The following is a 26,455-nucleotide window of genomic DNA, read 5'->3' as shown; positions in this document are numbered from 1 at the left end:
TTATCCAGTTATACCAGGGAGAGGAAATGTCCACAGGTTATATTCGACTTGAGTGGAAATACTAGTAGAGACTTTTTAACAGAGAGAATTAATTTTATCACTGGAGTTTCCCAAAGAGACCAGTGTTATTTTTGACCCAACAGGGCCACCATTGAAGGAGCTGGGCGTACCCAAGCTGTTTGTGCTCAGACCCTGTTAAATGCTGCATTTGTGATTTATGCATGGAATTCCATTTCCCACTGTTTGCTGGCTTTTGAGCCACCTCAGCAGCTTTTAGAAAGTCTCCTCAGGGTGTAGAGTTTGTGAACGAAGTTTTTATGTAAACACCAGACTCCCTGTGGCATTAATGTTTTCTCCGTACCCGCAGCTGTTACTACAGCCTTGTGAGGGCCAGAGGTTCATTTAGCAGGAGGGAAATAGGTCAGTGTTCCTGCTACTCGGGCTTACAACCAGTACTTTCCAGACACAAACGGGAGCTACAGTCAGAGGTGTTTGTGCAGCCCTTGAACCCCTTTTGAATCACTTGTTTTGAGTTGGTGTCTGAGTGGTGGAGAGTTTTAAGTTACCAAAAAACCATGTAGATCTCTCTCTCTCTCTCTCTCTCTCTCTCTCTCTCTCTCTCTCTCTCTCTCTCTGCCTCTCTCTCTGTCTCTGTCTCTCTCTCTCTCTCTCTCTCTCTGTCTCTCTCTGTCTCTCTCTCTCTCTCTCTCTCTCTGTGTGTGTGTGTGTGTGTGTGTGTGTGTGTGTGTGTAAGGTGAAAGGGCTTCATTATATAGCTCTGACTATCCTGGAGTTCACTATGTAGACCAGGTTGGCCTTGAACTCACCTCTGCCTTATAAGTTTGTTCTTCAGGGTGGCTTGATTTTGGGAACGTATGTGTTCACCATGCTGGAGCCAGCTCCACTGTGCCAAGCCAAATTACTTCCTGTTTATGGGGGAAGGCAGTTCGGTTTCCATGATAGTCTTTCGACTTTGAAAGCCTGCGTGCAGTGCTCCCTCCCACGAGGCAGCACCTCCTAAGTCTGTCCAACCTGTGCTGCACACTGGGGACCCAGTGTAAACGAGAATGTAGAGGGGTTGCTTTTCCTTAAATCACCATAGATAGGCTTACCTCTTTGAGCTCTCGATGTTTAGAGAGAAAGGCAATAAAATAAATACATTCTCAGAATCCAGGACTGGCGAGCCTCTTCTCACAGCTCCCGTGTTCAACCTGTGTTACATACAGGTTGTGCGCTCTATGGGAAACACTCATCGATCTGAGTTCCCCCTCCCCCAACAGTTCCACAGGTGTCAATATCATCAGTTTTCTGGATTGGTGATTCATGCGCATACCATAAAATTTCACAGTGTAAAAGGCTAAAAATGGGGCTGGAGAGAAGGCTCAATGGATAAGAGCACTGGTTTCTCTCCCAGAGGTCCTGAGTTCAATTCCTTGCAACTACATGGTGGCTCACAACCATCTGGAATGGGATCCAATGCCCTCATCTACTGTGTCTGACGACAGTGACAGTGTACTCACATGCATGAAATAAATAAATAAATAAATACATCTTTTTTAAAAAGAGGCTGCGAGTGATGGCTAAGTCCCCTGAAGTGGTGGGCACCGTGGGTAAAGGCATGGGTATTAGCTGAGGAGCCTATGTGCAAGAATTGGTTCTGGGTTCTCTCATGTATTCACTTTGTATGCCCCAAAATGTCAATTAATCTCTGATTAGTTTTAGAAACTGTAAAATGGTCTAGGGCTTTTATGAATTAATAGGCTGATACTTGAAAAGTACTAGCAGTGTGCTACTTAGAAAGACTATGAAACTGTGTACATTAAATACATAGATAAGTTTCTCTTGCTGTGTCTGTAGCATTGAGTTTTTCTTCCAGGGATTATTGTTGGTTTCTTTCTCCTCTTGAAGTGTATATACTGCAGAGCATGCTGGGATACTTTCCTGTTTTGGGGATTACAGGCACATTCACACCTGGATGTTGAGGTGCTGGGGATAGAACCAGGGCTTCATGCATGTTAGGCAAGTACTCTGTTACCCGAGCCACATCCTTAACCTTCTGTCTGCATTTTCTTGGTTATGTCAGAAAAATGGTCAGTGTTAGATGTCCATTCCCTAACTAGCTGAATTGGGAATAGAGGGGAGTGACTCTGTGGTTAAGGTTCTTCAAATAAGAAAAGTGGTCTTAGATCCCTGAGTAGCTCCACTGGTGTCACGAGGACTGTCTTAGGGAGGCAGAGGAGTCTGAGTCGGAGAACTGAGCCAAGGCCTGCTTGTGACTTCTAACAGTGACCGAAGGAATAGACTATCTCCAGGGGAAGCTCACCTTACTCTCCTGGATGGAGGTCTTACCTCCGGGCTGTAAGAGAGTCAGTTTGTTTCCGTGGGACAAGCCCTGGGTTTAATGGCAGTCAGACAAAGTTTAAGGTACAGTCCTGCTTTTGTGATTCTGTGGTGGGAGATATTCACTATCTACAACTAGAGTACTCCCATCATTCTCACATACAACTTACTGTTTAAAGGTACAGCTGACCCCAAGAACAGTAACATTGTAACAATGTTGAGAAACTGACACACTGTCTCTTTTAACATCAATGTATCATTGGACATGTAAGAATAGCCACCCGGTGATTGCTTAGTTGAATACACAAGAGACGCATGACTGCTATACATCCCAAGGTTTATTTCAAGAGCAGAGCATTATACTTGTAGTCAAGAAGGGGATCCTGGCTTTGTGTATTGTGTGAGTTCAAATCCATGATGAAAATACTTTGGCTCAGAGGGGTTCTTACTTGAGCCTTGAAATTGGGGAATAAACCTCTGTGCTTAGTCTTGAATTCAGGAACTTCTGGTTAGGTTCATGAAATGAAACATGTGACTTCCTACCACAGTAGACAGATAGCCACAGTCCCTGCTGAGAAACCAATGTCATCGGGAAAATAGACCACTCTTTGTGGCATTTGGGTTTTTTTTTTTTTAATGATAATGATTTGCTATATAGTCAAGGCTGACCTTGAACTTGAGATGCTTCTGCTTCTGTGCCTCTCCCCAAATAGGCCTAGAATTACAGGGGCTTGCTACCATGCCCAACTCATTCTCCCCTTTTCTTCTTCATAAGGAATCCTTCATGTATTTATTTAACCATAGTGAGTGTCTGCTGAGTGATAGGGCCTGCTGGAGGAGCCGTGGGAATCAAAACAGCGAGCTGAGCGGATGAAAAATCCTCACCCACGGGGAGTTTGGCTGTGTCTCAAGCCCATGGAAGCAGAGAACAAGTAAATGCATTGTAAGAAATTGTAAGAAATGCAAAGGAACAGAAGATGTAAGAAATGCAAAGGAACAGGAGATGGCCAAGGCAAGAGGGACAAGGCAAGAGGGACAAGATCAGGGATGAAGCAGGACACTGGTGACCTGCTTGGTTTTTCTTGTCAACTTGACACAAGCTGGGGTCTTCTGAGAAGGCAGAAGCTCAACTGAGACAATGCCCCCATAAGATTGGCCTCTGGGCCAGCCTGTAGAACATTTTCTCTATTGATGACCACTATGGGTGGTGTCACCCTTAGTCTGGTACTTCAGGTTTGCTATAAGAAAGCAGGCTGAGCAAGCTATGAGGAGCAAGCCAGTAAGCAGCACCCCTCCATGGCTTCTGCATCAATTCCTGCCTCCTGGTTTTTAACCTGACTTCCCTCAGTAATGGACTGTAATCTGAGTTATACGATGAAAGAACCTCTTTCCTCTGTTTAATTGTTGGTGGGAATTGGGTGAGGAGGATAAGCAGTAAGCTTTGGAGATGTAATTGCAACACATCAGTTCCTCTCCCTTCAGACAGTTCAGTTATGCTCTTTTGTAAATGGATTTCGGATGCAGCACGGCTCAGCTATAATTATTTATGCATTGTCTACTCCTATGTAAATCCATTCCATCTTTCATCTTTGCTTTTTCTCTTGGTCCCTTGCATCTTGGATTTGTTATCAGAAGCTCTGACACAGTTCAGATCATCTCCTTTTGTGACTTGGGTGGTAGCCTTGAGTTAATTCATTTGGAAACGGGCCTAGGAAATTGTGGTTGTGAGCCTACTGCTGAGAGCTCTGGCCAGCTGACCCTGGAGCAGGGAGAAGAATCCAGCAAAGTTTCTGGAGGAGTAGGGTACCTGCCCCTGGACTTCCAAAGCTGGCTTTGGAAACTGGAGTTCCCAGGGATACTCTCATCTCATGAGCTGCTAATTGCTGGCTGGCCCGGGTTGTTTACCCTTTCTTCCAGCAAACCTCACCCTCCAGCTGCCATCAGTGTGTCTAATTTGGACTTTCATGTTTCTGTTGAGTAATAGGCAGGTCAGACTTTTTGATGTCCAGGCACATTTGTATAGCAGAGTTAGCACAGTTCTTTGAGCATTTGCTAAGTCTATTATGCGTTGCGTGTATGGAATGAATGTGTACGTGTGTTCATTTGAGTGTTTGCACACATGATAGATGTCTTCCCTGCTCACTCTTCACCTTGTCTTTCGAGGCAGAATCGCTCCCTAAATTTGCATCTCGCTGATTCAGCTAGAGTGATTGGCTTAGGGACTCACCTCTCCTGTGCCTCCCACTCCCACCCCCACGCTGGGATTACAGCAGCACAAACCTCCATCCAGCTTCGATGTAGGTGCTGGGGAATCTGAACTCGGGTCCTCATGCTTGTGGCCAGCAGTTTACTGACTGAACCACTTCTTTAGTCCCTAAATTCCATCATTTTTACTTTATAAACATAACAAGCAAAAGGGGCTTCAGATGAGGAAGTTGGGCATCTCGATCTGAATATCAGGATGTCAGTCACCGGGTTTGCTTGGCCACTGAACATTTAGCACCAAGGTTTAAGTGATGAGGTGCGAATACACAGGGTTGCTTATGTTTCTTTAGGTGGGTGGGAATGGGAGTTTGTAGAAACTGCCTCGCCTCGCCTGCTTCTGTTTAAGGATTGTGTTCTGTGAGAAGTAGGGACCTGCCTGCAGGTTTCAGGGAGAGATCACAGACTGACTTGGTGTTTGGAGCCCCCAGAGCATCCGGTCTGCCTGCCTGCCATGGGAGTCCCTGTTTATAGCCCTGAGAATTGTGGTGTGTGTGCTTGTTGTCCTGTGCCCACGTCCAAAAGTCTCCTGGCAATGGGAACGTGGGGGGACGAGAGGCTTAAGACACAGTAGACTGTGCTGTGATTGCAAAGTCACCATGGTGTGTAAGCTATTGAGAGACAGAAGGGTTAGAAGACTCTCTTTTTAAAATGTAATTTTAATTTGTGTTATATGGTGTGTGATTGTGTGTGTGAGAATATGTGTGTGTATGTGTGTGTGATAGTGTGTGTGAGAGATTGTATACATGTGTTTGTGTGTGTATGTGTATGTATGTGTGTATAAGATAGAGTGTGTGTGCGTGTGAAAGAAGATAGTGTGTACGTGTGAGGGAGAAATAGTGTATATGTGTGTGTACGTGATAGTGTGTGTGTGTGAGAGAAATAATATGTATGTGTGTTTGTGTGTGTATGTGTGTATGTGATAGAGTGTGTGTGTGTGAGAGAGAGTATGTATGTGTGTATAAGAGAGAGAGTGTGTGTTTGTGTGTGTGTGTTTGTGTGTGTGTGTTTGTGTGTATGTGTGTGTATGTGTGTGTGTGTGTATGTGTGTATGTGTATTTGTGTGTGTTTGTGTGTGTGTGTTTGTGTGTATGTGTGTATATGTGTCTGTGTGTGTGTGTATGTGTGATGTGTGTTTGGGTACCCCAGAAAGCAGAAGTGAATGTTAAAAGGACTTTGTTAACATAAAGTTAAGGCATTACTGATGTGAGCGTCTTATCAGTGGTGGTTACCAAAAGAGAGTCCTTGGAACACACACCAAGCCTTTCAGATTTGTCAATCCAGTGTGATGAAATAGTGAGGAGCTGACCTCAGAACACCTCCAGTTAATTGCATGCCCACACTAGGGACTCCAGGCTGGCTTATGGCTGTGCTTGGCAGAGAGCCAGATGGCCAGGTCATGACTCTGCCAGCAGCTATCCTGGGAGCCAATGCTGTCTGGACTGACTGCTTCTCATGTCTGCTCCACCGTTTCTGCCTTATCATAGACAAACCCCAAACCACACCTAGAAGGGTAGGTCAGTTTTGAGCATGTGTTTCCTATTAGCATGATGAGCATGTTAAATTGCTGGCAACAGCATTTATGAAAGGCTATGGGTCCGGAGCAAGGACACTTGGTTCTAGTCCCTGGCCTTGCTATATGTGACCTTGGGTACAGCCTTCTATTTCCTGTCTCATCTCTCTTAAGATGAGGCTTGGGGAAGCCAATTAGGGCTTGTGTTTTTGCTCTAATGTTCACTTAGGATGGGAGGGTAGGTAATAACAATTTAACTTCTATCACAATGCCCATGTCTTGTAAAAGTTTACAAAGTCAAAAAAGCAAAGCATTAGTATTTTTAGTTTTGTAGCAAATCCCATTACCTCTTTAAATAGAGCCAGGTCCCGGCTGCTGGGAGAGGTGTGGGTTAAGACTGTGGTAATAGCAGGCTGTCTCCATGCAAAGTTCACACGGGGGCCCCAGGGGCTCTAATTATCCTCTGTTCAGTCTGGTGGAGCAGAGACATGTTATTATCTTACTCTGGGTAAATCAAGGCACAGGCACATGATGCCACTGGTAACTTGAACAAGGTCACAGTCAGACTTAGAGGATACCGTTGAGCTGTTCTCTGTCTGGGTGAGAAGTGCTTGCATTTTTCACAACTTTTATAGTAGATATAACACAAAGTCCAGCCTTTTTTGTTTTTTTCCCCTTTTCTCCATCTTTATTAACTTGAGTATTTCTTATTTACATTTCCATTATTATTCCTCTTCCCGGTTTCTGGCCAACATCCCCCTAGCCCCTCTCCCTCCCCTTCTATATGGGCTCCCCATCCTCCCCCCATTACCGCCCTCCCCCCAACAATCACGTTCACTGGGGGTTCAGTCTTAGCAGGACCAAGGGCTTCCCCTTCCACTGGTGCTCTTACTAGGCTACTCATTGCTACCTATGAGTTCAGAGCCCAGGGTCAGTCCATGTATAGTCTTTGGGTAGTGGCTTAGTCCCTGGAAGCTCTGGTTGCTTGGCCTTGTTGTTCATATGGGGTCTCGAACCCCTGTTTTTTGTTTTTAAAGCCCAGTTTTAATTTGCCATATTGTGTAGCAGATACAGAGGGGGGGACAAGACAGCTCTTGCTGTCATAGCCCAATTTTATCTGGAACTAAGGGCATCAGTTAGGAGCCACCTACCTGGTGGTGTTTGGGGTTTTTTCTCCCCTTGGCTGTGAATTGTTGGGGATTCCATTGTTCACAGTGATGGTTCCAGAATATTTTTTCTTGTGCTGTTTCGAGGGTTCACAGTGGTCCTCACTAACCCTGTAAAGATGCGGCCACGTTTCCTGAGACTCGTTCTTAGAATTCCCTTACAGCAGAGTTGCCTTGTCAGTCCCGATCTGTTTCCTGTATGGACCTGCACTGGTCTGTAACCCTCCTCTGAAAACACGTCACATGGTTCACACACTGTGTGGCTTTGCTTTAAAGCGTACCCTTCCATGATCTTTCTGCCCTTTGTGAAATTGTGTGGCTGCATCCTCTATCTACTTATTTCCTCATTTGTGTCACCTCAGAAAAGTAGCCCTGAGCCCCCTGGGTGCCATCCTCCCTTCCAGGAAGTCATGTTGTGTAAATGGAGTCACTCAGGGTATAGCCTGCCGTGCCTGATCTCTTCAGTGGCCTGTCATGTTTACTCTCTCCTCCCTAGTGCAGAGTTTTCTACGTTAACTTATATTCTAGCGTTAATCAGCCTTTCACTACTCTTCATGGCAGAATAATACTCCATTTTACCCTGTTTTATGCAGCAAAGTAGCTCTTGCTGTAGCTGGCGTTTGTTGTCTCCCTCTCCCCAGCACCGCTCCGTCTTCTGCATATTTTTTTGTTAGGCTTCTTTTTTTTTTTTTTTTTTTTGGCTAGGATCTTTTGATAAAACTCCAAATCACTGGTTTCAAAAACCTTGAACTTAAAATCTATTTTACTGAGATAGGTCTGGGAATCTAGCTGAGTCGGTAGAGTGCTTGCCTATCATACCTAACACCCTTCTTCAATCCCTAGCACCATATAAAGTAGGCATGCCCCAGACCTGTAATCACAGCTACTCTGGGCTCCATGAACCCCAGCTGGGAGATAGCGGGAGGGAGGGAAAGAGGGAAGGGAGAGTGAATCTCTGAGTGGCTGGAGTACATGCTGTCTGTCTGTCATATACCTCCGAATGTAATTGTCACTTGGCTCCTTTTTCAGTGGGTATCACTGCCTGGTGGGATCAAGTATACTTTGGGAATGTTTCCCTCATTTCCCACTCCCCTTTTCTTTGGGCTTGGGCTAACTAAGCACAATTCCTAAGTCACAGTCATAGCCCTCCTGGAGGACAAGGATGTCCTGTGAGGGAAAGTGGCTTCCTCCTCAGCTTTCTCTGTTGTCCTAAGGATGCCTGGGTGTTGTACTGGGCATGGTGGTCGCCAACTGCCGTTGCCACCCTGGACACATTGGCCTCACTTCTTCTCTATGACTCTCAGGAGATTTGTCACTAGACAGTTGGCTCAGACCGTGGCAGCCTGCGCATCACCAGCGCTTGCTGCACTGACAATCGTATCACCTGCTGCATTGTGACCTCGGGTTCAGTGGACTTTGGAGCTTTATGAAGTTTACATTTTTCTGGCATGGTATGTATGTAACAATAGAATCGATTTCTCTGCAAGCTTTACGACATGGCTGCTTTGAATGTCTTCAACGCAGAATAGTAATGAGTTTTCAAATGGAAGGCCTGCAGAAGGCTTAGTTGGTAAAGTGCTTACCATACAAGCATGACAACTTTTTGATCTCTAGGACCCATGTTAAACAAACAAACAACTAGCCATAGTGCTATGTGCTTGTAATCCCTGTGCTAGGAAGACAGAGGCAGGTCAGTTCCTGCAGTTAACTGGTCAACCAGCTTGGCCTACTTGGAAAATTCCAGGCTAGTGAGAGATTCCTTCTCCAAAAACACAGTAGATATTATACTGAAGAATGATACCTGAAGTTAACTTCTGGCCTCTACACTCATGTGTACCCTCAGCTACATAAGCACCTATACACATATCACACACACACACACACACACACACACACACACACACGGAGAGAGGGAGATTCTTAAGCCACAGCCAGACTAGTAGATTGACTTTTTTTATGTAATGATAATGTGTGGTATTAAATGATGATCTTTTGGTTCGGTGGTCAAGTCTCCTAACCTTGAAAGGGGTCAGTTCTATTGTTTTTCTCAGCCTTTGAAATGTGTATTTATGATTTCATTTAAGTGTCTTATTTTCATTCTGTTCCTGACAATTAGTGAGTAATGTTTGCCTTGATGATAGAACACAGTAAATGCCCTTAGTAAGAGATGCCACAGGCCATTCCATTTTAAAGTCAAACCATGAATAAAACTTAGGGAAATTGAAATTAGCTAAAAATAACCACTATACAAAGCTCTCAGATTTCAAGTTCAAGTTCATGTTTGTGGCAGCTTCACGGCATTGTTTGCAGGTGAACTTCATGTGTAGTGTGTTCTTTGTGCTGCCACTTCATATGTGAGGTTAATGGGGAACTGAATAATAATTGGTGTGGCTTGGAGAACTGGTTGGGGGATCTTAATTGTGTATGTACAAAGCATTGTTGTTCAACTGGCAGCTTTGATTTTCTCAAATATTGATCTGTTCTTAAAGTTGCATTTGTAGTTAAGAAAAAGCAAAAGCTACATGGAATGAAGGAAATGAATGGGATAAAAATACTCAGGTTCTTCTTTCATTCTTTGAGTCCTTTATCTATTGAACTGTGCAGTGAAAATACAGGGAAACCAGAAAACAGTACAAATTAAGACACAGTCCACACAAAGTGTCAACTGAATGTTGGAATGTTGGAAAGTAGGATACATTAAAACATCAAGGATGGGACTGGAGAGGTGGCCCAGTGGTTAAGAGTCCTTATGTTCTTTCACTGTCCTCCAAGTGACATTTTGAAGGCTGTGGCTGTGGTTTTAACTATGTGTTGTCTGGAGACATGGCTGATGGGTCTCTTGCAGTACTCTAATCTCACACGTTACAGGCGGTTTTCATTGTATTAGTTAGTTCCTTGATCCTGTGTCAAAATACTGTAAGCCATAAGCCTTATTTCCCAGCCTCTTTGTTCCCCCAAATTATGTCTGAGACTTAATATTTCATGAGTAAAAGCCTAAGTCAATAGCTTTGCCTTATTCCCGAACTAGCTCATACCATAATTACCTATTTATTCTATTCTAAGTCTTGACATGTGGTTGATTACCTCTCCTCAGTTTCATACAACCATCTCCTTCAGAATTCCAGGGCAAATCCCTCACACACAACTCTGTCCCATAGCAGAGAGGATTTCTCTATTCCTATTCCTGTCTATGCTCATAGGCCAACAGCCTTTCATTGACAGGTAAGGCTTCCACACATTGCACAAAAGATTCCCTCTACAAAGTACCAGGAAAAGCAGCTTAAGGAAGGGAGTTGTTTTGGCTTACAGTTGGAAGTGATCTAGTTGATCGTGTCAATGAAGGCATGGTATTGGAGTGTGAGGCGTCCATCTGATTCCACCCGCAGCTGGGCAGCAGAGAGAAATCAATGCTGGCTCCCCCCCCCTTTCTTCTACAGTCTAGAGCCTCAGCAAGTGTGTAGTGCCAGCCATACTTACCGAGAGTCTCCACCTCCATTAACCTAATCTAGAAAGTTTTTAGAAGAATGCCCAGAGACTTGTCAATATCAATCATTGTGTAAGTGGCTCAAATGAACTGAGCCAAGAATCAGCACCATTACTAAGTAAATGTCAGCAAACTCTCCAAGCTGCCGGGACCTTGGCCTTTCCACACAAAGCTACAGATGTCATTTCCCCCCCTTATGGGGTTATTAGGACAGACTCTTGCCCTTTATGATCATGGAGGCACTACTGTGTTTTTCATTTCAGAATAGTAGAAATACATTATCGAAAGAAGGCCTTTGGGCCTGACAGTATTGCAATCAGCATACTACAATATGCTTTGGAATTGGGGAGAGAGAAATTGTTCACTGGTAGTATGAGTCTTCAGGACCAAACAAAAGTTTCCATTTTCATGCCCTGCCCTTCCTGCTGAACGTGATGTGACTCTCATCCCAACAGTGAAGCAGAGCTTGTCCAATGCTGTGACTACTGTCTGCCCATATGTGCTGCTCCTAGGTATGATTCCAGAGTCATTTCTAAGCAGAAATGCTTTGGCTTATAGTTCTGGAAACTAAAGTCCAAGGTCAGGGCATTAGGTTTAGCCATTGATTCTACAGTGGCCTTGACTTCTGCATCTTCTCGTGGCAGAAGGCAGAAGGCAGAAAGAGGAGTGCACACACCTCGGAGAATCACGATCTAGTTCCATTATGCCATGTCCCAAGGACCTCATCAGATCCCATCTCCTGCCACTTTCAGTGGCAGTGAACTTTCTATACATGAATTCTGGGTTACTTACATATTCATACTGCTGTGACTTCAATCATTAATTTCTCAAAAATTCAAGACATTGAATGTCCTACAATTTGCATTTCTTGTTTGGAGCATAGCGATTGATGTCCTCTTGAGGTTTTCCATGGAGTTTCATTTACAGTTGCTTTTCTGAGAATGCAGGGACCGTGCTCAGGCTTGTGCATGGGGTGGATCATAGATCATTCTCGCTTGGGCCAGTGCTCTTCTCCTACACAGGCCCCATCCAGACTGCCTCAAGGCCAGAACCAACATTCTTACCTGTCCTTGTAGCCCCAAGCAGCCTAGAGCCTCCTTTGTCTGCTGGCTGCCGCTTGGGAGAAGTCCAGGGGATAGAAAGAATGGAAACCCTATTTCTTCACTACCTGGGATTATGGGATGGTATAAGCTGGGGCCAAACTCCTTCCAGTGTTTCCCATTCCACTGTTTCAGAGACTCCTTCCCTGTTCCCATCAAGGTGTGCACAAGGTATTGCTTCTTACAGGACAGGAAGTAAATGGAGAGAGCTACTTTCTTGCATCTTAATTGCCTGCCTCTGTGTTGCATATTAAATGTGCTAGATCAGATTTGGGAGTGATGTAATCCTAAACTTTGGATTAAAGTTACAAAGTATGTGATTGGGCCGATCTTAACTTCAGCATTTCCCGGAGCTTCTGTTTTTAAGCCGGCACCCAAGATGCTATTTTAACACAAGTCATGCCCTTTAATTGCGAAGGACTTGAGGCTTCCAGTGGCACTAATGGGGCCTGGGCTGACGCATCGTTCAGGAAGACACTGTGAATTACTAGGTGTCTTGTACCTAAAGCCTTGTGTTTTCCCTGCTTGTCTGTCACGAACTGGAGGGCATAAAGGCATGGTGGAGAGGTGGTGCTTTCCCACGACAGACTCCATGGCATGTCGTCCACCTCTAGAAAATACTACTGATGAAGGAGACCGGTCGCCGAGTCTGGTGTCAGCACAGCTGTCCCTGATAATGAACCTGGCTCCTGGCACCCACCTGAATGATGGACTCTCTCAATCGAATGTGAAGGAGCTGACTACCGCTTAGATCTTTGGATCTGTGATCGCCCTGCTGCCAGGTAGACGCTTTTGGTGGCCCAAATTAAATAAATGGTGGGTTTTCAGTTTGAGAGATCTCATTCCAAACTTGATTTCCCCGAGGCACACCAAGGCAAGGGCAAATATTTAACACAAGCAAAAGTAGCTATGTTGATGGGATTATAATGTGGCCACTTTCCTTTATTGGCCATTATGGGTCCTCTACAGGACTGGTGAGGTCCTACATAAACAGTGAAGGACCCCCCGCATGTGTCCCTGTGTGCATCCTGATGAGAAGGCCTGGATAGGTTTTACAGGGGTGGCAGCATGTGGGTGGGGCTGTGGGCAAGCATTGGTATTCAGCACACTTAAGCGGCTTTATGCATGAGCATTCAGATTTGACCGGCCTACACTCTTTTTTATTGTCGGGTTTCCATGCTTCCAGAATTTCTATTTCTCTATTTCTCCTCTAGAAACAATACACGGGGCTTGCTCAGTGCAGACTGCATAGGTTACTACTCTGTTGCTGTAATCAGACTCCTTACAAAAGGAACCCGGGGAAGTACGAAGCTGCTATCCATTATGGTGGGAGGTCAGCAGCTGGTGAGGGCTTGAGGCATCTACTTAATTGCTTCTGCAGCCAGGAAGCAAAGAGAGCTAAATACTGGTGCTCAGCTTGCTTTTTCTTGTTATTCTGTCCATCCTATTGAATGGAGCCATCAATGGTTAGCATGGGTCTTCCTACTTCAGTTAACCTAATCTAGAAACTTCCCGAAGATACACCCACAGGTTTGTTTCTTAGGTGTCTGTTGAATTGATTACCAATACTTGCTGTTAGCAGCCATTGACCCTGTCTAGCTTGGCTTTCCCAGAGTCTTGTCAATCTCCAGGACAATGCTAGCTCATGATTGACATTCTGGGGAATGTGTATGCTCAGGTATGCTGTGTCTTATGACACTTTGATGGTGGGACAGCTCTCAGCTTTCCTACCTTGGGGGATCTTAGGGATGTCTAGAATAACCCCCTCTGGGTCCCAGAGTATGATGTAATGCTTTCCCAGACATGAACTCATACAGGAGCCCCAAAGGTACCTATAAGCTCCCTGCAGTTAAGGAGGTGAAGGTGGTGGAGGGGCTGTTTGGAGTGGAAAGGGTTCTGACAGGAACTAGAACCATGTTCTGTCGCTGGGTACAGGCCACACCTTTCTCATCCTTACCTGAGAAACAGTCTCAGGAAATGAATGAGCATATGAGACCAACGGGCTGGGAGAGTTTCCCGTGAGCTCCAAAGTTTTGTGAATATATTGGATGAATGACTCAGAATTAGCTCGACACCCACTCCCACACCTCCCAGGCTATTTTCTCCTGCATCCATCTGGCCCCTCAGGCTCCAGTGCTCCTCTGCCCTTGTGTCTCCGAGCTCTTCATGGGACTGGAGCCTCGCGGTCTTCATTTCTGTCCTCAGCGTGCAGCACCCTCCGGTGCAAAAGGGCTACAGTAGAAATCCTCCACTGTGAACAAACATGTGTGACCTATGTGTCATCTTTTCTGGGCTCGGCGGAAGTCTGGAAAAAAGGGAGCTTGCTGTTTACAAGGTGAAGGCAGCAGAATGCTAATCCAGTTCTGTTACCTAGGCAATGTACTTGCACATCGTGGGGCCTTGTGATGTTACTCTATTTTTCTTCATGCTTCTCTGACTTACATGTCTCTTTTTTCTGCTGCACCCTTTGCATTGGTGTTTCCAGGGTCCTATTTTTCCTTTTTTTCCTATTAATTAATTTTATTTATTCACTTTACATTCCAATCACTGCCCCTCCCTCTGCCCATTTTTTTAGTTTAGTTTTTGTTTTGGAAACAGAGTTCCATGAACTTGCTCTGTTCAAGGATAACCTTGAACTTCTGACCCTCCCCCCTTTTAAACCTCTGTAATGCTGGGATTACCAATGTGCACCTTCCTCCACATCTGGCTTATGTGGTGCTGAGGACTGAACTCATGGCTTTGTGCATGGTTGCCAAGATTCTATTAACTGAGCCACATCCCTCTGCCTGCCGTGGTCCTTCTGAGAGAATCTTCATATTTTTTCTGTGGTAGGTGTCATGCATCATGACTTTCCCAGGTATATTCCAGTGACATCCAGGACCACATCCATGAAGACCTTTGGGCCTGGCCACTGACAACCTCCCACTAGAAGATCCAGTTGTCTCTTAGCTTTGCTGAAACCAAGGTTGAAGCTTGCATGCTTTACCTGCTGTTGGGTTCCATCAACTAAGCCACCTAAGACCAGCATCTCCTTGGATGCCTTTGCTCTCTGCATCTAGTATAGGGAAGGGTTGTGAGGGGTCTGCTTCCTCAAACCCCAGCATCTCCCTGCCCAGTTTTAAATGTGTTTTTTTATTTTGCTGTTACTATATTTTGTAAACATTCGGATCCTTCTACTTCATTTAGCCCGACCTGCTTTTCTGTCTAGGCTTTGCCTTCCCCACATTTCTACCCCTCGAGCCTCTGCTTTCTGTATAGACACACAACAGGTTCCATGACTGATTTCAGCTATTGGTACCATTTGGCTTTCCTGAGCTACTCCCCACTCATGGAGCCCCTCGTGTTGCCTGCCTTGGTCATTGCCTATATATTTAAGACAAATGAGCATCCCTAGGATGTACAGCCTTAGTCAAGTGTCTCCTTTTTATGGAGCCCTTTGCTGTCCAGGGACAGTGAGTTTTCCTCACAGGTCCCACTCAGCCCTGTGTGTTGTTTTTAAGCTCTTACCTTTATCTCTGTCACTCACCACTCACCTCTTCCAATTAGAGAAAGAAACTATAGACTCTGTGAGACTATCTTACATATTTCCTATTTCTAGTGCTTCTCATAGTCCCTTTGAAAATAGCTAATGCATGGAAAGCAAATATTGGATAGATAGATGGGTAAATGGATAGATGGTTAGATGGGTAGATAGATGGGTGGGTGGATAGATAGATGGGTGGGTGGATGTGAAGATGGAGGGATGGATGGATGCATGGATGGGTGAGTGGATGGGGAGTGGGTAAATGAGTGGGTGGTGAATGGGTGGGTGAATAGATAGGTGGATGGATGGATGGATGAATAGATGGGTGGGTAGATGGATGTGTGGATGGAGGGATGGGTGGATGGATGAATGAGTGGATGGATATGTGGGTGGGTGGATGGTTGGGTTGGATGGGTTGATGGGTAGATGGATGGATGAATAGATGGATGAGTGAATGGATGGTTGGATAGGTGGGTAAGTGGATGGATGGATAGATGGATAGATGGATGGATGGATGGATGGATGATGCATTGCTGTGTTCTATATCCACTGAATAGGGAAATTTTCCTTTTGTTAATGACATAGTTGGTTTTCCTTTTACAAAGGTGAGCACATATCAGAGTAAAGAGACCACAGTGGAGGAAATGGTTGAGCCTTTTGGTTCAGTGTCTCGTTTATCATGTAGTGGATGGACCTGCTAGTGAGTTCATGTGGTGATATGGGCAATCCCAGGCATTCTTGCCTTCCTCGCTGTATGAAACTTCCCTGGGGACTGTTCCTGCCTTTTTGATGGGCTCCACCTCACTTGGGCTTATTTAATTTTATAGTCACAATTTGTCAGGAGTGTGACTTGGAGTCCTTGTAGGGTGGGATTGGGTGTTGGAAGAAGTAATGAGAAAGCAGAACTACAGATGTCTACAGACCATGGAGATGTGATCTGGGGACCCATCTACTCCATCTTCAGTGTGACTTCTTACTTGATTCCTCCACATCCATCAACTCTTTGGGTACCCAGCTCTTCCTGTGACGTTTTGTCCTGATCATGCCTAACAGTTTACTTGCCACTGAGTTTATTTTTGAGCTCAGCCTATTCAGATGGGCTAGCTACTTGTTGTAGCTGCCTGGGATCTGAAACCATCTGGTTTCTCCTAGCTGAGGCGGGGCAGAGCTGGAAGAGAAACCCATGTCATTTTTTGTGTAGAGTCTGGTCTTTCCATCTCTCTTGATTTGTTAGCTTGAGCTTGAGTGGAGAGAGTTGTTGAAGCTGGTGTGTATTTATTAGTGTGAGCTTCAAGACTTGCCACCAATACAAAGAGGTTGACAAGGGTTTGCTCTTAGGGCAAAGCTGTGGTTGATGCCAGAAATGGACTCACATTCGTAAGTGAGTAAGTCATGGCTCATCAGTGTCTGTGATAATTACGTCATTGGCTTTCCAAGATGTCCCTAGCAATTTTTTCCTCATTCAGAAATAGGGATCCACCAACAAAGGTTTATTGCTGTTAGATTCTTAGTCCAAATGCTTTATCTGAGATTAGAGCCTAGTGAAACTCTTTGTACCATGATGGGAAATGTAACAAGGCTGGAAAACCATTATTATGGTGGTCTCTTTCCTCAGAAGTACCTGGAAATGAGGCTGTTACAGTCCTCCAGGGCCCAGATCTGGGTCTACACACAGCAGCTATGTGCACATCAGAAAGCTGGTGTCTTTAAGGACTGCCACTCTCACTGTTGTCCTTTTCTTTTCTATTTCTCATTACAACTCACTGAGAAAGACCCATGCATCTTTTGTCATTTTTCCCCCTGCAGATTTCAGCAATGTCCCTGACGTCACAACTGGCCTGAAGCGGAGCCATACAGAAGGCACCCTGGATCAGGTGCCCCACAGGGAGAAGGTGGAGCAGACATTCCGGGTAAGACCTCAACCCAGATCACAAGCCAAGAACCAGCCACTGGTACCTGAGGTTGGGGACATAAAAGATGGAACTTTTCTATCTTGGGTCCACTAGCTGATGCAAACCCCTTTGTCCTTTTTAAAAATTAAGACCCTATGTGAGGGTATGCATGTGGTTTTGGATTCGTTGTTGTTTTGGTGTATGTGTGTATGATTTGGGGATGGGGTTTGTTTGTTTGTTTGTGTTTTGTTTTGTTTTGTTTTGAGACAGAATCTCCCTCTCTAGTTTAAGCTGGCCTGGAGCTCACTGTGTAGTCCAGGCAGGCCTCCAGCTTGTAATGACCCTTTGACTCCATTTGTAAGCACTGGGATTACAGGTGTGAATCACCATACCTATTTGCTTTTCATTTTTAAAAAGTGTGTGTGTGTGTGTGTGTGTGTATGCACATGCACGTGCATGTGTGCGTGCACGTCTGTGGTCACAGTGTATGCCTGTGTGGGAGTGCATCTGCCCATGCATGTTCTTGTGGAAGCCAGAGGTCAATGCTCATGTTTTTTTCCCAATGCTCTCTACCTCAGTTTGTGAGACATGGACTCACTGAACCTTTTGCGGTCTGGGTAGGCTGGCCGGCCAGTGAGCCCCTTCTATAGTCTCTGGGGTTACAGACATCATTGCCCCACTTAGTTTTTAATGTGGGTTCTGGGGCTTGAACCCACGTAGTAAGCCATCTGTCCAGCTATTTATGCATCTGAAGTGAGAAGCGATGGGGACCTTCAGCCTGACTTCTGGCATGCCATCCAAGAGCAAGGGAGACAGCCAGTCCTGCTTCAGGAAGTCTGTTTAGAAATCCCAAGATGGAGGTCCTAAGCCTGGGGATCAGGAAAGCCAGGTTCAGTTACTAGGCCTGAGGTTTTTTAAACCAAAAGTAAATTATCAGTTTCTGCAGTGCTGTCATTTGATCGTAGTAAAACATGTACAACAGGGCCTGGAGAGATGCCCAAGCAGTTAAGAGCATTCACTGTTTTTCTAGAGAACCCAGGTTCAATTCCCATCACCCACAGGGGCAGTTACTGTCTGTACTTCCAGTTCCATGGGCTCCAATATCCTCTTTTAACCATCTGCAGGTATCAGGCTCTCTCACTGCACATACATGTACATGCAAGTAAAATACCCATACACATAAAATAGGAATATATATATCTTCATATACCTATATATCTCACATAGCTTGCCTCTTTAGCCACTTTCAAATGTGCACTTTAGTGGTGCGACACGTACCCAGGATGCCCTGCCTCTTGCCTCCAGAACTGTCTTTGACTATTCCTGTTGAACAGTCACTTTCCATCTCCTGCCTCTCCATAGCCTCATCATACTTTCCTCTCAGCTGCCAAGTGTATGCACGGCCAGAAAAGCACCATTGTATAAGCATCAGTCAGCATGATGGTGCATGCCTGTAATCCTAGCACTTGGGAGGTGAACACAGGAGCATCTGGAGTGCAAAGTTGTCCTCTGCCGTATAGTGAGTTAGAGGCCAGCCTGGGCTACATGACAACCTTTCTTAAACACACATTCACACACACACTCACATAAACACACACCACATCACTTACATACACAAACACACAGACACACACATACACAGACACACACACACAGACACACACCACACCACTTACACACACAGACATAAAGACACATAGACAGACAGACAGACAGACACACACAGACACACACACATACACACACACACACACACAAACCAGACAGATACACATACATTTAAACACACATACCCATATGAAACAAATACACATATACAGACACACACACAGATACACTTAATACACATATTCAGACACACATTCATACACACACAGATGTACACAGACACACACACCAAACACACACAGACAGACAAACACACACACCAGGCACACTGACACATACACAAACAAGACAGACAATTACACACACACACACACACACACACACACACACAGACACACACACACACAGATCAGACAACAACAAAACACATCTCACCCTTTTGACCTTGGCTTACTTTTCATCCGGGTGATACAATGTGTCAGATTTTTCTTTTTAAAGATCAGATACTATCCCATTGCAAGGATGTACTGCATTCTCTTTAGCCTCACATCTTTCTGTTGGTACACGGATCTCTCGTGAGTGATACTGCAATGGCCAATTGGCACACACACACTCTCCTCAGATCTTTCCTTACCTTCAGGTTTTGGGGTATGTCCCTGGAGTGGGACTCTTCCACATTTGCCGTTTTTAGGGAAGGTACTGTGAGCATCCATAGCACTGACCCCCTGCCTGCTCAGCAGCCAGGGGCCAGGGCTGCAGCTCAGCCACATCCTTGGTGGCATTTTCTGCCTTCCTTCCCATCCCTCTGTTTGTAAACTATTCACGATCATCTTACCCTTTCCGCGCTGTCTAGACTTTGAGATTACAATGACAACTTAGGGTTTTTGTTTCTTGCTTGAATAAATAGAAGATACAAAGGCAGTGGCGATTCTTGTAGAACCGCGTGCCAGCTGGGTTTCCATAACGCTGAGGGCGTGGGCCCTTGGTGGGCGGCATGTAGCACACCCTTCAGGCTCGATGACATCCACTGAAGTGGGGTCCATTTGATGAGAGGCCATGTGCTCAGCCTCTCCTCTTTCTTTCCTCCTCAGCCCTGCCCCCTGCAGTCTTCTGATTCCCCATGGCCCGGGATAGCTGGTTTTATTCCAGGACACAGATTTTTTTTTCTTCTGAACTGAAATCCATCAGTTCTCTGGGCTTGCAGTTCTAGTCTATTTCTGTTGGGCTGTTTTAGAAAACGCAGTACTGTGGCTCTCTTTTCTGTGTATGGAGCAAGAGGATCATAGAGCACCCACCTGATGAGTTCTGTTTGCTTGGGCTTAATTGTTTGAAGCCGTACTCCCCAAAGCATGCATGAAACAGAGTCTGTGTGAGGGAGGGCACCCCAGGGCATAGGCTCAGTGCATGTCTGGAGGAAGATCGCTCAATGCTATTAAGAATGATTTTCTTTCTGTGATAATTTGCTTCTATTACTAATAAGGAAATTCATTTTTATCTCCATTTTAAAAAAGATTCAATAAAAGAGACATGAAAAATTAAAAGAATTAGCACAGTAAGGTCATTTTTAACTGTTCCCTGACAGCGTGTGTCATAGCTAAGCAAAGACCAGTGAGCAGTTAGACGTAGGACAGGAGAGCTGAAGGCTGAGTGGAAATTTGGACGACGTGAGCTTTACCTTCCATTATAATGAATAGTGAGGCCAGCCTAGTCTACAGAACAAGTTCCAGGATAGCTAGAACTACTCTGTAAGGGAGGCTCTGTCTCGAAAGACAGCAACATCAAAAAAAAAAAAAAATTGGAGAGAGCTGATACACACACACACACACACACACACAGACAAAACACTCAGACACTCACATATAGACACATACACACCACTCACACATACTCAAGACACACATATGCGCTCATACTCACAAAGACACATACACACACCAGCACACACACCACTCACACTGACACACACACACTCACACATACACTCTCTCTGACACTCACACACGCAGACATACTCTCACAGACACAGTCACCCATAGATACACACATGCCACTCATACAGACACACATACACACACACCCACAAAGACACAGATACACCCACCACTCACACATACACACATTCACACAGAGACACAGACATATATGCACATTCTCTCTCTCTCTCTCTCTCTCTCTCTCTCACACACACACACACACACACACACTTATATGCATAGCAAAGAACACAGAACAGAAACTGAATCAGAAGAGTTACATATGTATATTCTGTATAAGGGACCCATTTGTCAGCATGAAATCATTTGTGTTTCATATGCACCGGGTACATGTAATACAGAAGCAGCTTTGTACAGTGTTGGTGCTACATGTGTGTTGTAACTGGAGGGCAGGAGGGGCCATTGCTTCTTTTCTCCTGCTGGTGTGCTGGATTTTGCAGCCTTTTTTGGATTAGGAATTCTCAGCCTGAGTGAACAGATGAAGGATTTGCTGCCAAATTTCTCACAAGTCAGAAGTCACTTACTAGTTGGGGTCAATGTAACCACATCTGATGAGACACTTCAGCTCCCTGGGGAATAGGGTGACGTCCAGCAGTCAGTCTGTCGTGCAGTCCTTTGTTTCTTGGGAAGAGTGAATTTGTGATCACCAAAAGTCATAATCAGGATGAACGTAGGGCAAAGGGCAGGGAGTTGTCAAATTTATGGGTCTTTTTTTTTTTTTTTTAATATAGGTTTTTACCCTGTGCTAAGGGTTAGACTCAGGGGAACCTCTTTAAATCCATTTTGCCTCCAAGTTAGATTCTCAGGTCTTTTTGAATGTTAAATTTTGTGACAGAATATCATTAATTTGTCTAGGCTGACTTGAACTTGTGATCCTTCTGCCACCATTAAGTAGCTGTGCTTCCACACCAGGGTATTTACTACTACTACTACTACTACTACTACTACTACTACTACTACTACTACTACTACTACTACTACTACTAGTATTAGTATTACTATTAGTATTAAGAGCCCAGAAATCAACACTGGGGATGAGTTTGATTGTTCTCCAACATTTTCAATCTTTTATGTCAGAGTCATTCACTGAACCACACCAATTGGCTGGACTGGCTGGCCAGCAAGCTCTGAGATTTGCCTGTCTGGCGACTGCTACTCGTGAAGCAGCTAAAGATGCTCTAGACCTTATCAGGGCTTTTTACGTGGGTTCTGGGGATCTGAATTCAGATCCTTAGGCTCACTTAGCAGACGCTTTACCAGCTGAGCGTTCATCTCCCCAGTTATGTGCGCATGCGTGCGTGTCTGTGCGCATGCGCGCCTGCGTGCCTGCCAGTGTATAACCCGGGATCCTCCCTGTTTTCCCAGAAGTGAATTGGGAGTTACCAACCTGCTGAGTTTCTTTCCTATGCTGGGAGAAACTCTCCCAGGGGCCCCTGCACGCTGCCCTCTAACAGGCACCTGCTCAGGCCTGCAGGAGGCGGTTGCTCTCCAGGGAGAGGACCTGCCTCTGCTTCCTGGATCTTCTTAGGGGTCATTAACTTCTTTTCAGATTAGATTCTGGTTGAACCTGGGCCATTTGGGGTGTTTTACTAACAAGTACTCTAGACGTAAGAAAAAGGAATAATTTCCATTGAAAATCCCATGAAGCCTGGCTTGATGAAACACAGCTGTAACCAAGGCTTTTGACAGCCCTACAATTTCTGCAAATGGTTCATAATTGATTGCCTTGTCTCTCTTTAAGGGTGCCTATTACTGTCACAGCTCTTTGTGTGACCCTGTCAGCTTCTCCTGTGGGGGATTTTTTTCTTTCGAGCATTGTTAGCAGTTGGCATATGTTATTATGATGGGGGGGTGGGTAGAGTTCTAAAGGAATAATTTCTCTTTGGGTGAGGGAGTTGAAGGAGTTCTCGGATTGTTTGGGGGGGACCTCAAGGTGTGTTAAGCGTTTCCCCACAGACAAGCCACTCGAGGACTGGAGACTGTCAGTGGACATATGGTACTTAGCGAATCTGTTGTCCCTGCATCTGCTGTAACCTCCTGGTGTCTCTCCAGAGCAGGCAGGCTCACAGCTTGGGGTAGGAATCTAGTGGAAGGGCGTGTACCTTCTCCAGGCAGCAGGGAAAGAGCGTGGTGGCGCTAGGGCGTCCTTGTGGATGTGACAGAAGAACAGTTTGCGTTTTTTCCCCCCCATTTCATTGCCTGGTGATGAGAGCTGAAGGAGATGCATTGCCTTCCATACTCTCCAGCAGCAGTGGCCTGTAGACGGCTTCCTTCTCCAGCACTGAGAAGGAACAGGTGCCTCTGAATCTCTCCTTTTCATGTACAGCCGTGTAAGTAAACACAGGCTTGGGATTCTTGATCCAAGTACAGGCGGGTTTGCATGTTTTCTCCCAGGACTGAGAAGTTGATTTGACTCTAAAAATGTCTAAACGTTTGCCTAGACGTTGCAGTGTGGGTACAGGGTTCTTTCAAGAAGGGGTCCTGAGAGCGATCTTGAAGCACTCTGTATTTATAGGCGAGAAGAGAACTTTGTGTACTGGCTCTGTGGTATGTTGACTTGGCCTCTTTCTTTCTGAGGTCTTGTAGTTCGTCTCTAAGGCAGTTTTGTCAGTTTGAAATAGAGGATGTCATACCTGTGGGGGTGGGGGGGGACGTTTCCTCTGTTTACCGTATTTAAAAGGGGGAGAGAGAGTTTGATTATTACAAATAATTTTATGCTTGAACAATTTCCTCGGAGCATAGCTCATGCTTGCATTGGGCTGAAAGCTGTGAACTAAATACCTGTGAAAGGAGCCTTGTTTTCTGCAAGGTGAGCAGAGGTTTGGTGTGGCCTTTCCTCCTCAGTTAATTTTCTAGATTTTACAGGAAATTTTATGTAATCACCTAGTGTAGCTGCGGCTGTGATTATTTTTTGCAGTTGGTGGGCGTTGTGTTGCTAGAACAGAGAGCGTTGGGAATTGAGATGTACAGTATAGCAACCGTGTGTTGTGTGCTCTGCAATTTGATAGTTTTAAAGATGTGTTTTGGGCCCGTTGTGCATTCAAGACAGAAGAAAAGACTGCAGTGACGGTTAGCCTCCCAGTAACCAGGGGAACATAACTTGTATTTAATATTTGCCTCCTGCCCACTCATTTTGCTCCACCTTTTAAGTTTTTCACATGAATTGCTCTTTAAGAGCTTTCATATCAAAGAAACAGAAGCTGAAGCAAAAGATAGGGGGGAACATGATTTGTTTCCCAGCATTCCTTAAGAGCACACATTAGGGTTTCTCGCATTACCTCGGACTTTTTGGGCTTTAAGATGTTTTGTAAGAAAGTTAAACTAAGCACCATTTATTTACAAACTGTAGTCTGTCTTCATAGATGCTTTCGATACTCTGATGTATTTATTCATGGCCTTAAAGTCAAACGTCTATTTTTAAATGCAAGTTGTCTGAACTAATTCGTATTTGAATGGACAGAGAGGTGGTATCTTCAAGGCTTTGTTCCTGGAAAATGACTCAGGTGTGGCATTCTGCCATAGAGACCATTCTCCTGGGACGGGACAATTTTGCTTCAGGCAGCCCTTTCTTTCGGGTGGTGGTATATCAAAAAGAAACCTTGACTAGGTTAGAAGGCTGAGTGTGTATCCTGTTACCCTGGGATTTAACAGTGACCTGGGCGATGACATAGCATTTGGGTGATCGAGCAGCCTCCCCTGACAGAGTGCACATTCTACTCAGGTCTTCGCATCTTCCTCATGCGGGTGGTAGTGGGAGGTACTGGGAGGATTCGGTGCCAGATAAGAATTTATTTACAAAAATATGAATATCCTAAAGAAATGATACCAAAACTACTAGTGTGTGTGTGTGTGTGTGTGTGTGTGTGTGTGTGTGTGTGTGTGTGTGTCCACCGTGTTTTCTTGGAGTTAGTGTCAGTTGTCAAGTCTCCTGAGCTTTTTTATCCTCAAGAAACAGATACCAGGGACCACGGGGATTGGGTCCTCCTGGCTCTCTGATGTCTCCATAAAGAGATGACATAATTGATGTAGTAAAAGTTTCTCAGGCGTAGTGTCACTGAGTAGAGATTACTGAGTAGAGAAAGAATGCGCTTGGTCTGCTGTTTTCCTCAGAGGGGCAGGCCGTGAGTGCCCGATCACTCAGCCCAGAGAGACGCTGCTGATCAGTCTCACAGATCTGCCCGCTGAGGGGAGAGAAGGGGTGAATGCAGGCTGGAGAAGGAACAGGCTGCTGTAACTCTGTACCTGGCTCTCCAGTGTAGTGTCCTCTTAACACTGCACATCCTTGGAACACAGACTGGATGACACGTTCACTGGGCTTGTTGGAGGCAACTTTGCTGGGTTTTCACTGGAGCCTGAAGGGCCATTCAATCTCTTGATAGTTCCCCATCTGCTACCCGACCCCCCGTTCCTACCTGCGGGCTGTTAGTGCTCAGATCAGCTCTTCTGGATCTGTCCTGGGTCATTAGGGCTAATGTGTGGCCCACGGCGTTTGGCATGCAGAGTCATCCCTGGGTCCTGTCCTGCCAAGGATCATTTAATCTCTGCAGAATGAGAGAGATCATGCTTTCCCCTTTTCTATGCAGGGTTTCAGGGAAGGGCTCAAAGTGAGTTGGCCATGGACTTGAGTTGTAGAATGGCCGTGAGACCCCCGAGATACAGATGTGGCAATACAGCTGTTCTGAAAGCTAGCACTCATCCTGGGAAAGAAATCTAGTTGAGTCTGAAGGGGGGAAGCAGGACGTCCTGCTACCCACGGCCTTCTTCTCTACTTCTTGCAGCCATCCTCAGCTCTGTCACCTTGAATCATTCCTCCTGATGACATTGTCTGTCGGGACAGAAGAAACCTGAAATGTGGGCAGAGGCTGTTATCAGGGGGTTGAACTCTGAGCAGGCTGGGATGCACAGAAATTGAGGGTCACCGAATAGATACTCAGCTGTCTGTGACGTCTCAGACATGAGGAGCCCTCAGTGACTGAGGCTTGGGGTCCTTGTGACCCCATGCCTGTGAGTTTGCATGCAGTTTGGCAGGAAGTGTGCAGTTGTCCATGTTATTGAGATGTGTGACTGTCTTAGCAGTAGAGTCACGAGAAAGGCGGAGGTTCTAGGACAGTGATTCTCAACATGTAGGTCATGACCACTATCGGGCCAAATGTCCTATCGGAACAGCTACCGACTAAAACTATCAGAAGAGACAGACATTTACATTACAATTCAAAACAGCAGCAAAGTTACAGTTGTGAAGTAGCAAAGAAAATAGTTTTGTGGTTGGGGCCACCACAACATGAGGAAGGCTGAAAACCACTGTTCAAATACCAACTCTAGGAAGTCCAGACTCCCCATGTCTTTCCTGGTTCTTATTGGTCCTCACAGGAAGAGGGGGATCCCTGGGGTAACCTGACTAAAGGAGGTTGGGAGGAATCATGGTGGTCCTTTCTGCCCTTCCTTGTCTCCCATCATCTTTGGGCTCTGTGGTTCTTTGTGGACAGGCTAGTTTCCCCAGATACCCCTCTGTCCTTTGTCTAGGACCCCAGTACTGTCCTTCCTGCTTCCCCAGGCCTCCGATTTCTGTCTTC

The 26,455-nt window shown here is 45.4% G+C and overlaps 1 protein-coding gene across 1 annotated transcript in view; it reads left to right on the top strand.

Annotated features, from left to right (window-relative positions):
* Tiam2 (TIAM Rac1 associated GEF 2) overlaps positions 1–26,455 on the top strand; it is a 121,712-nt gene that overhangs the window by 63,862 nt on the left and 31,395 nt on the right. Inside the window, exon 15 of the mRNA XM_032894768.1 lies at positions 17,195–17,298. Coding sequence (XP_032750659.1) covers positions 17,195–17,298 — 104 coding nt within the window. The remainder of the gene's footprint in view (positions 1–17,194; positions 17,299–26,455) is intronic.

Source organism: Rattus rattus, chromosome 2 (genome assembly GCF_011064425.1).
Source record: "Rattus rattus isolate New Zealand chromosome 2, Rrattus_CSIRO_v1, whole genome shotgun sequence".
Classification (NCBI taxonomy): Eukaryota; Metazoa; Chordata; class Mammalia; order Rodentia; family Muridae; genus Rattus; species Rattus rattus.
The sequence above is the reverse complement of the archived record's forward strand: the minus strand, read 5'-3'. Positions and strand labels throughout refer to the sequence as shown.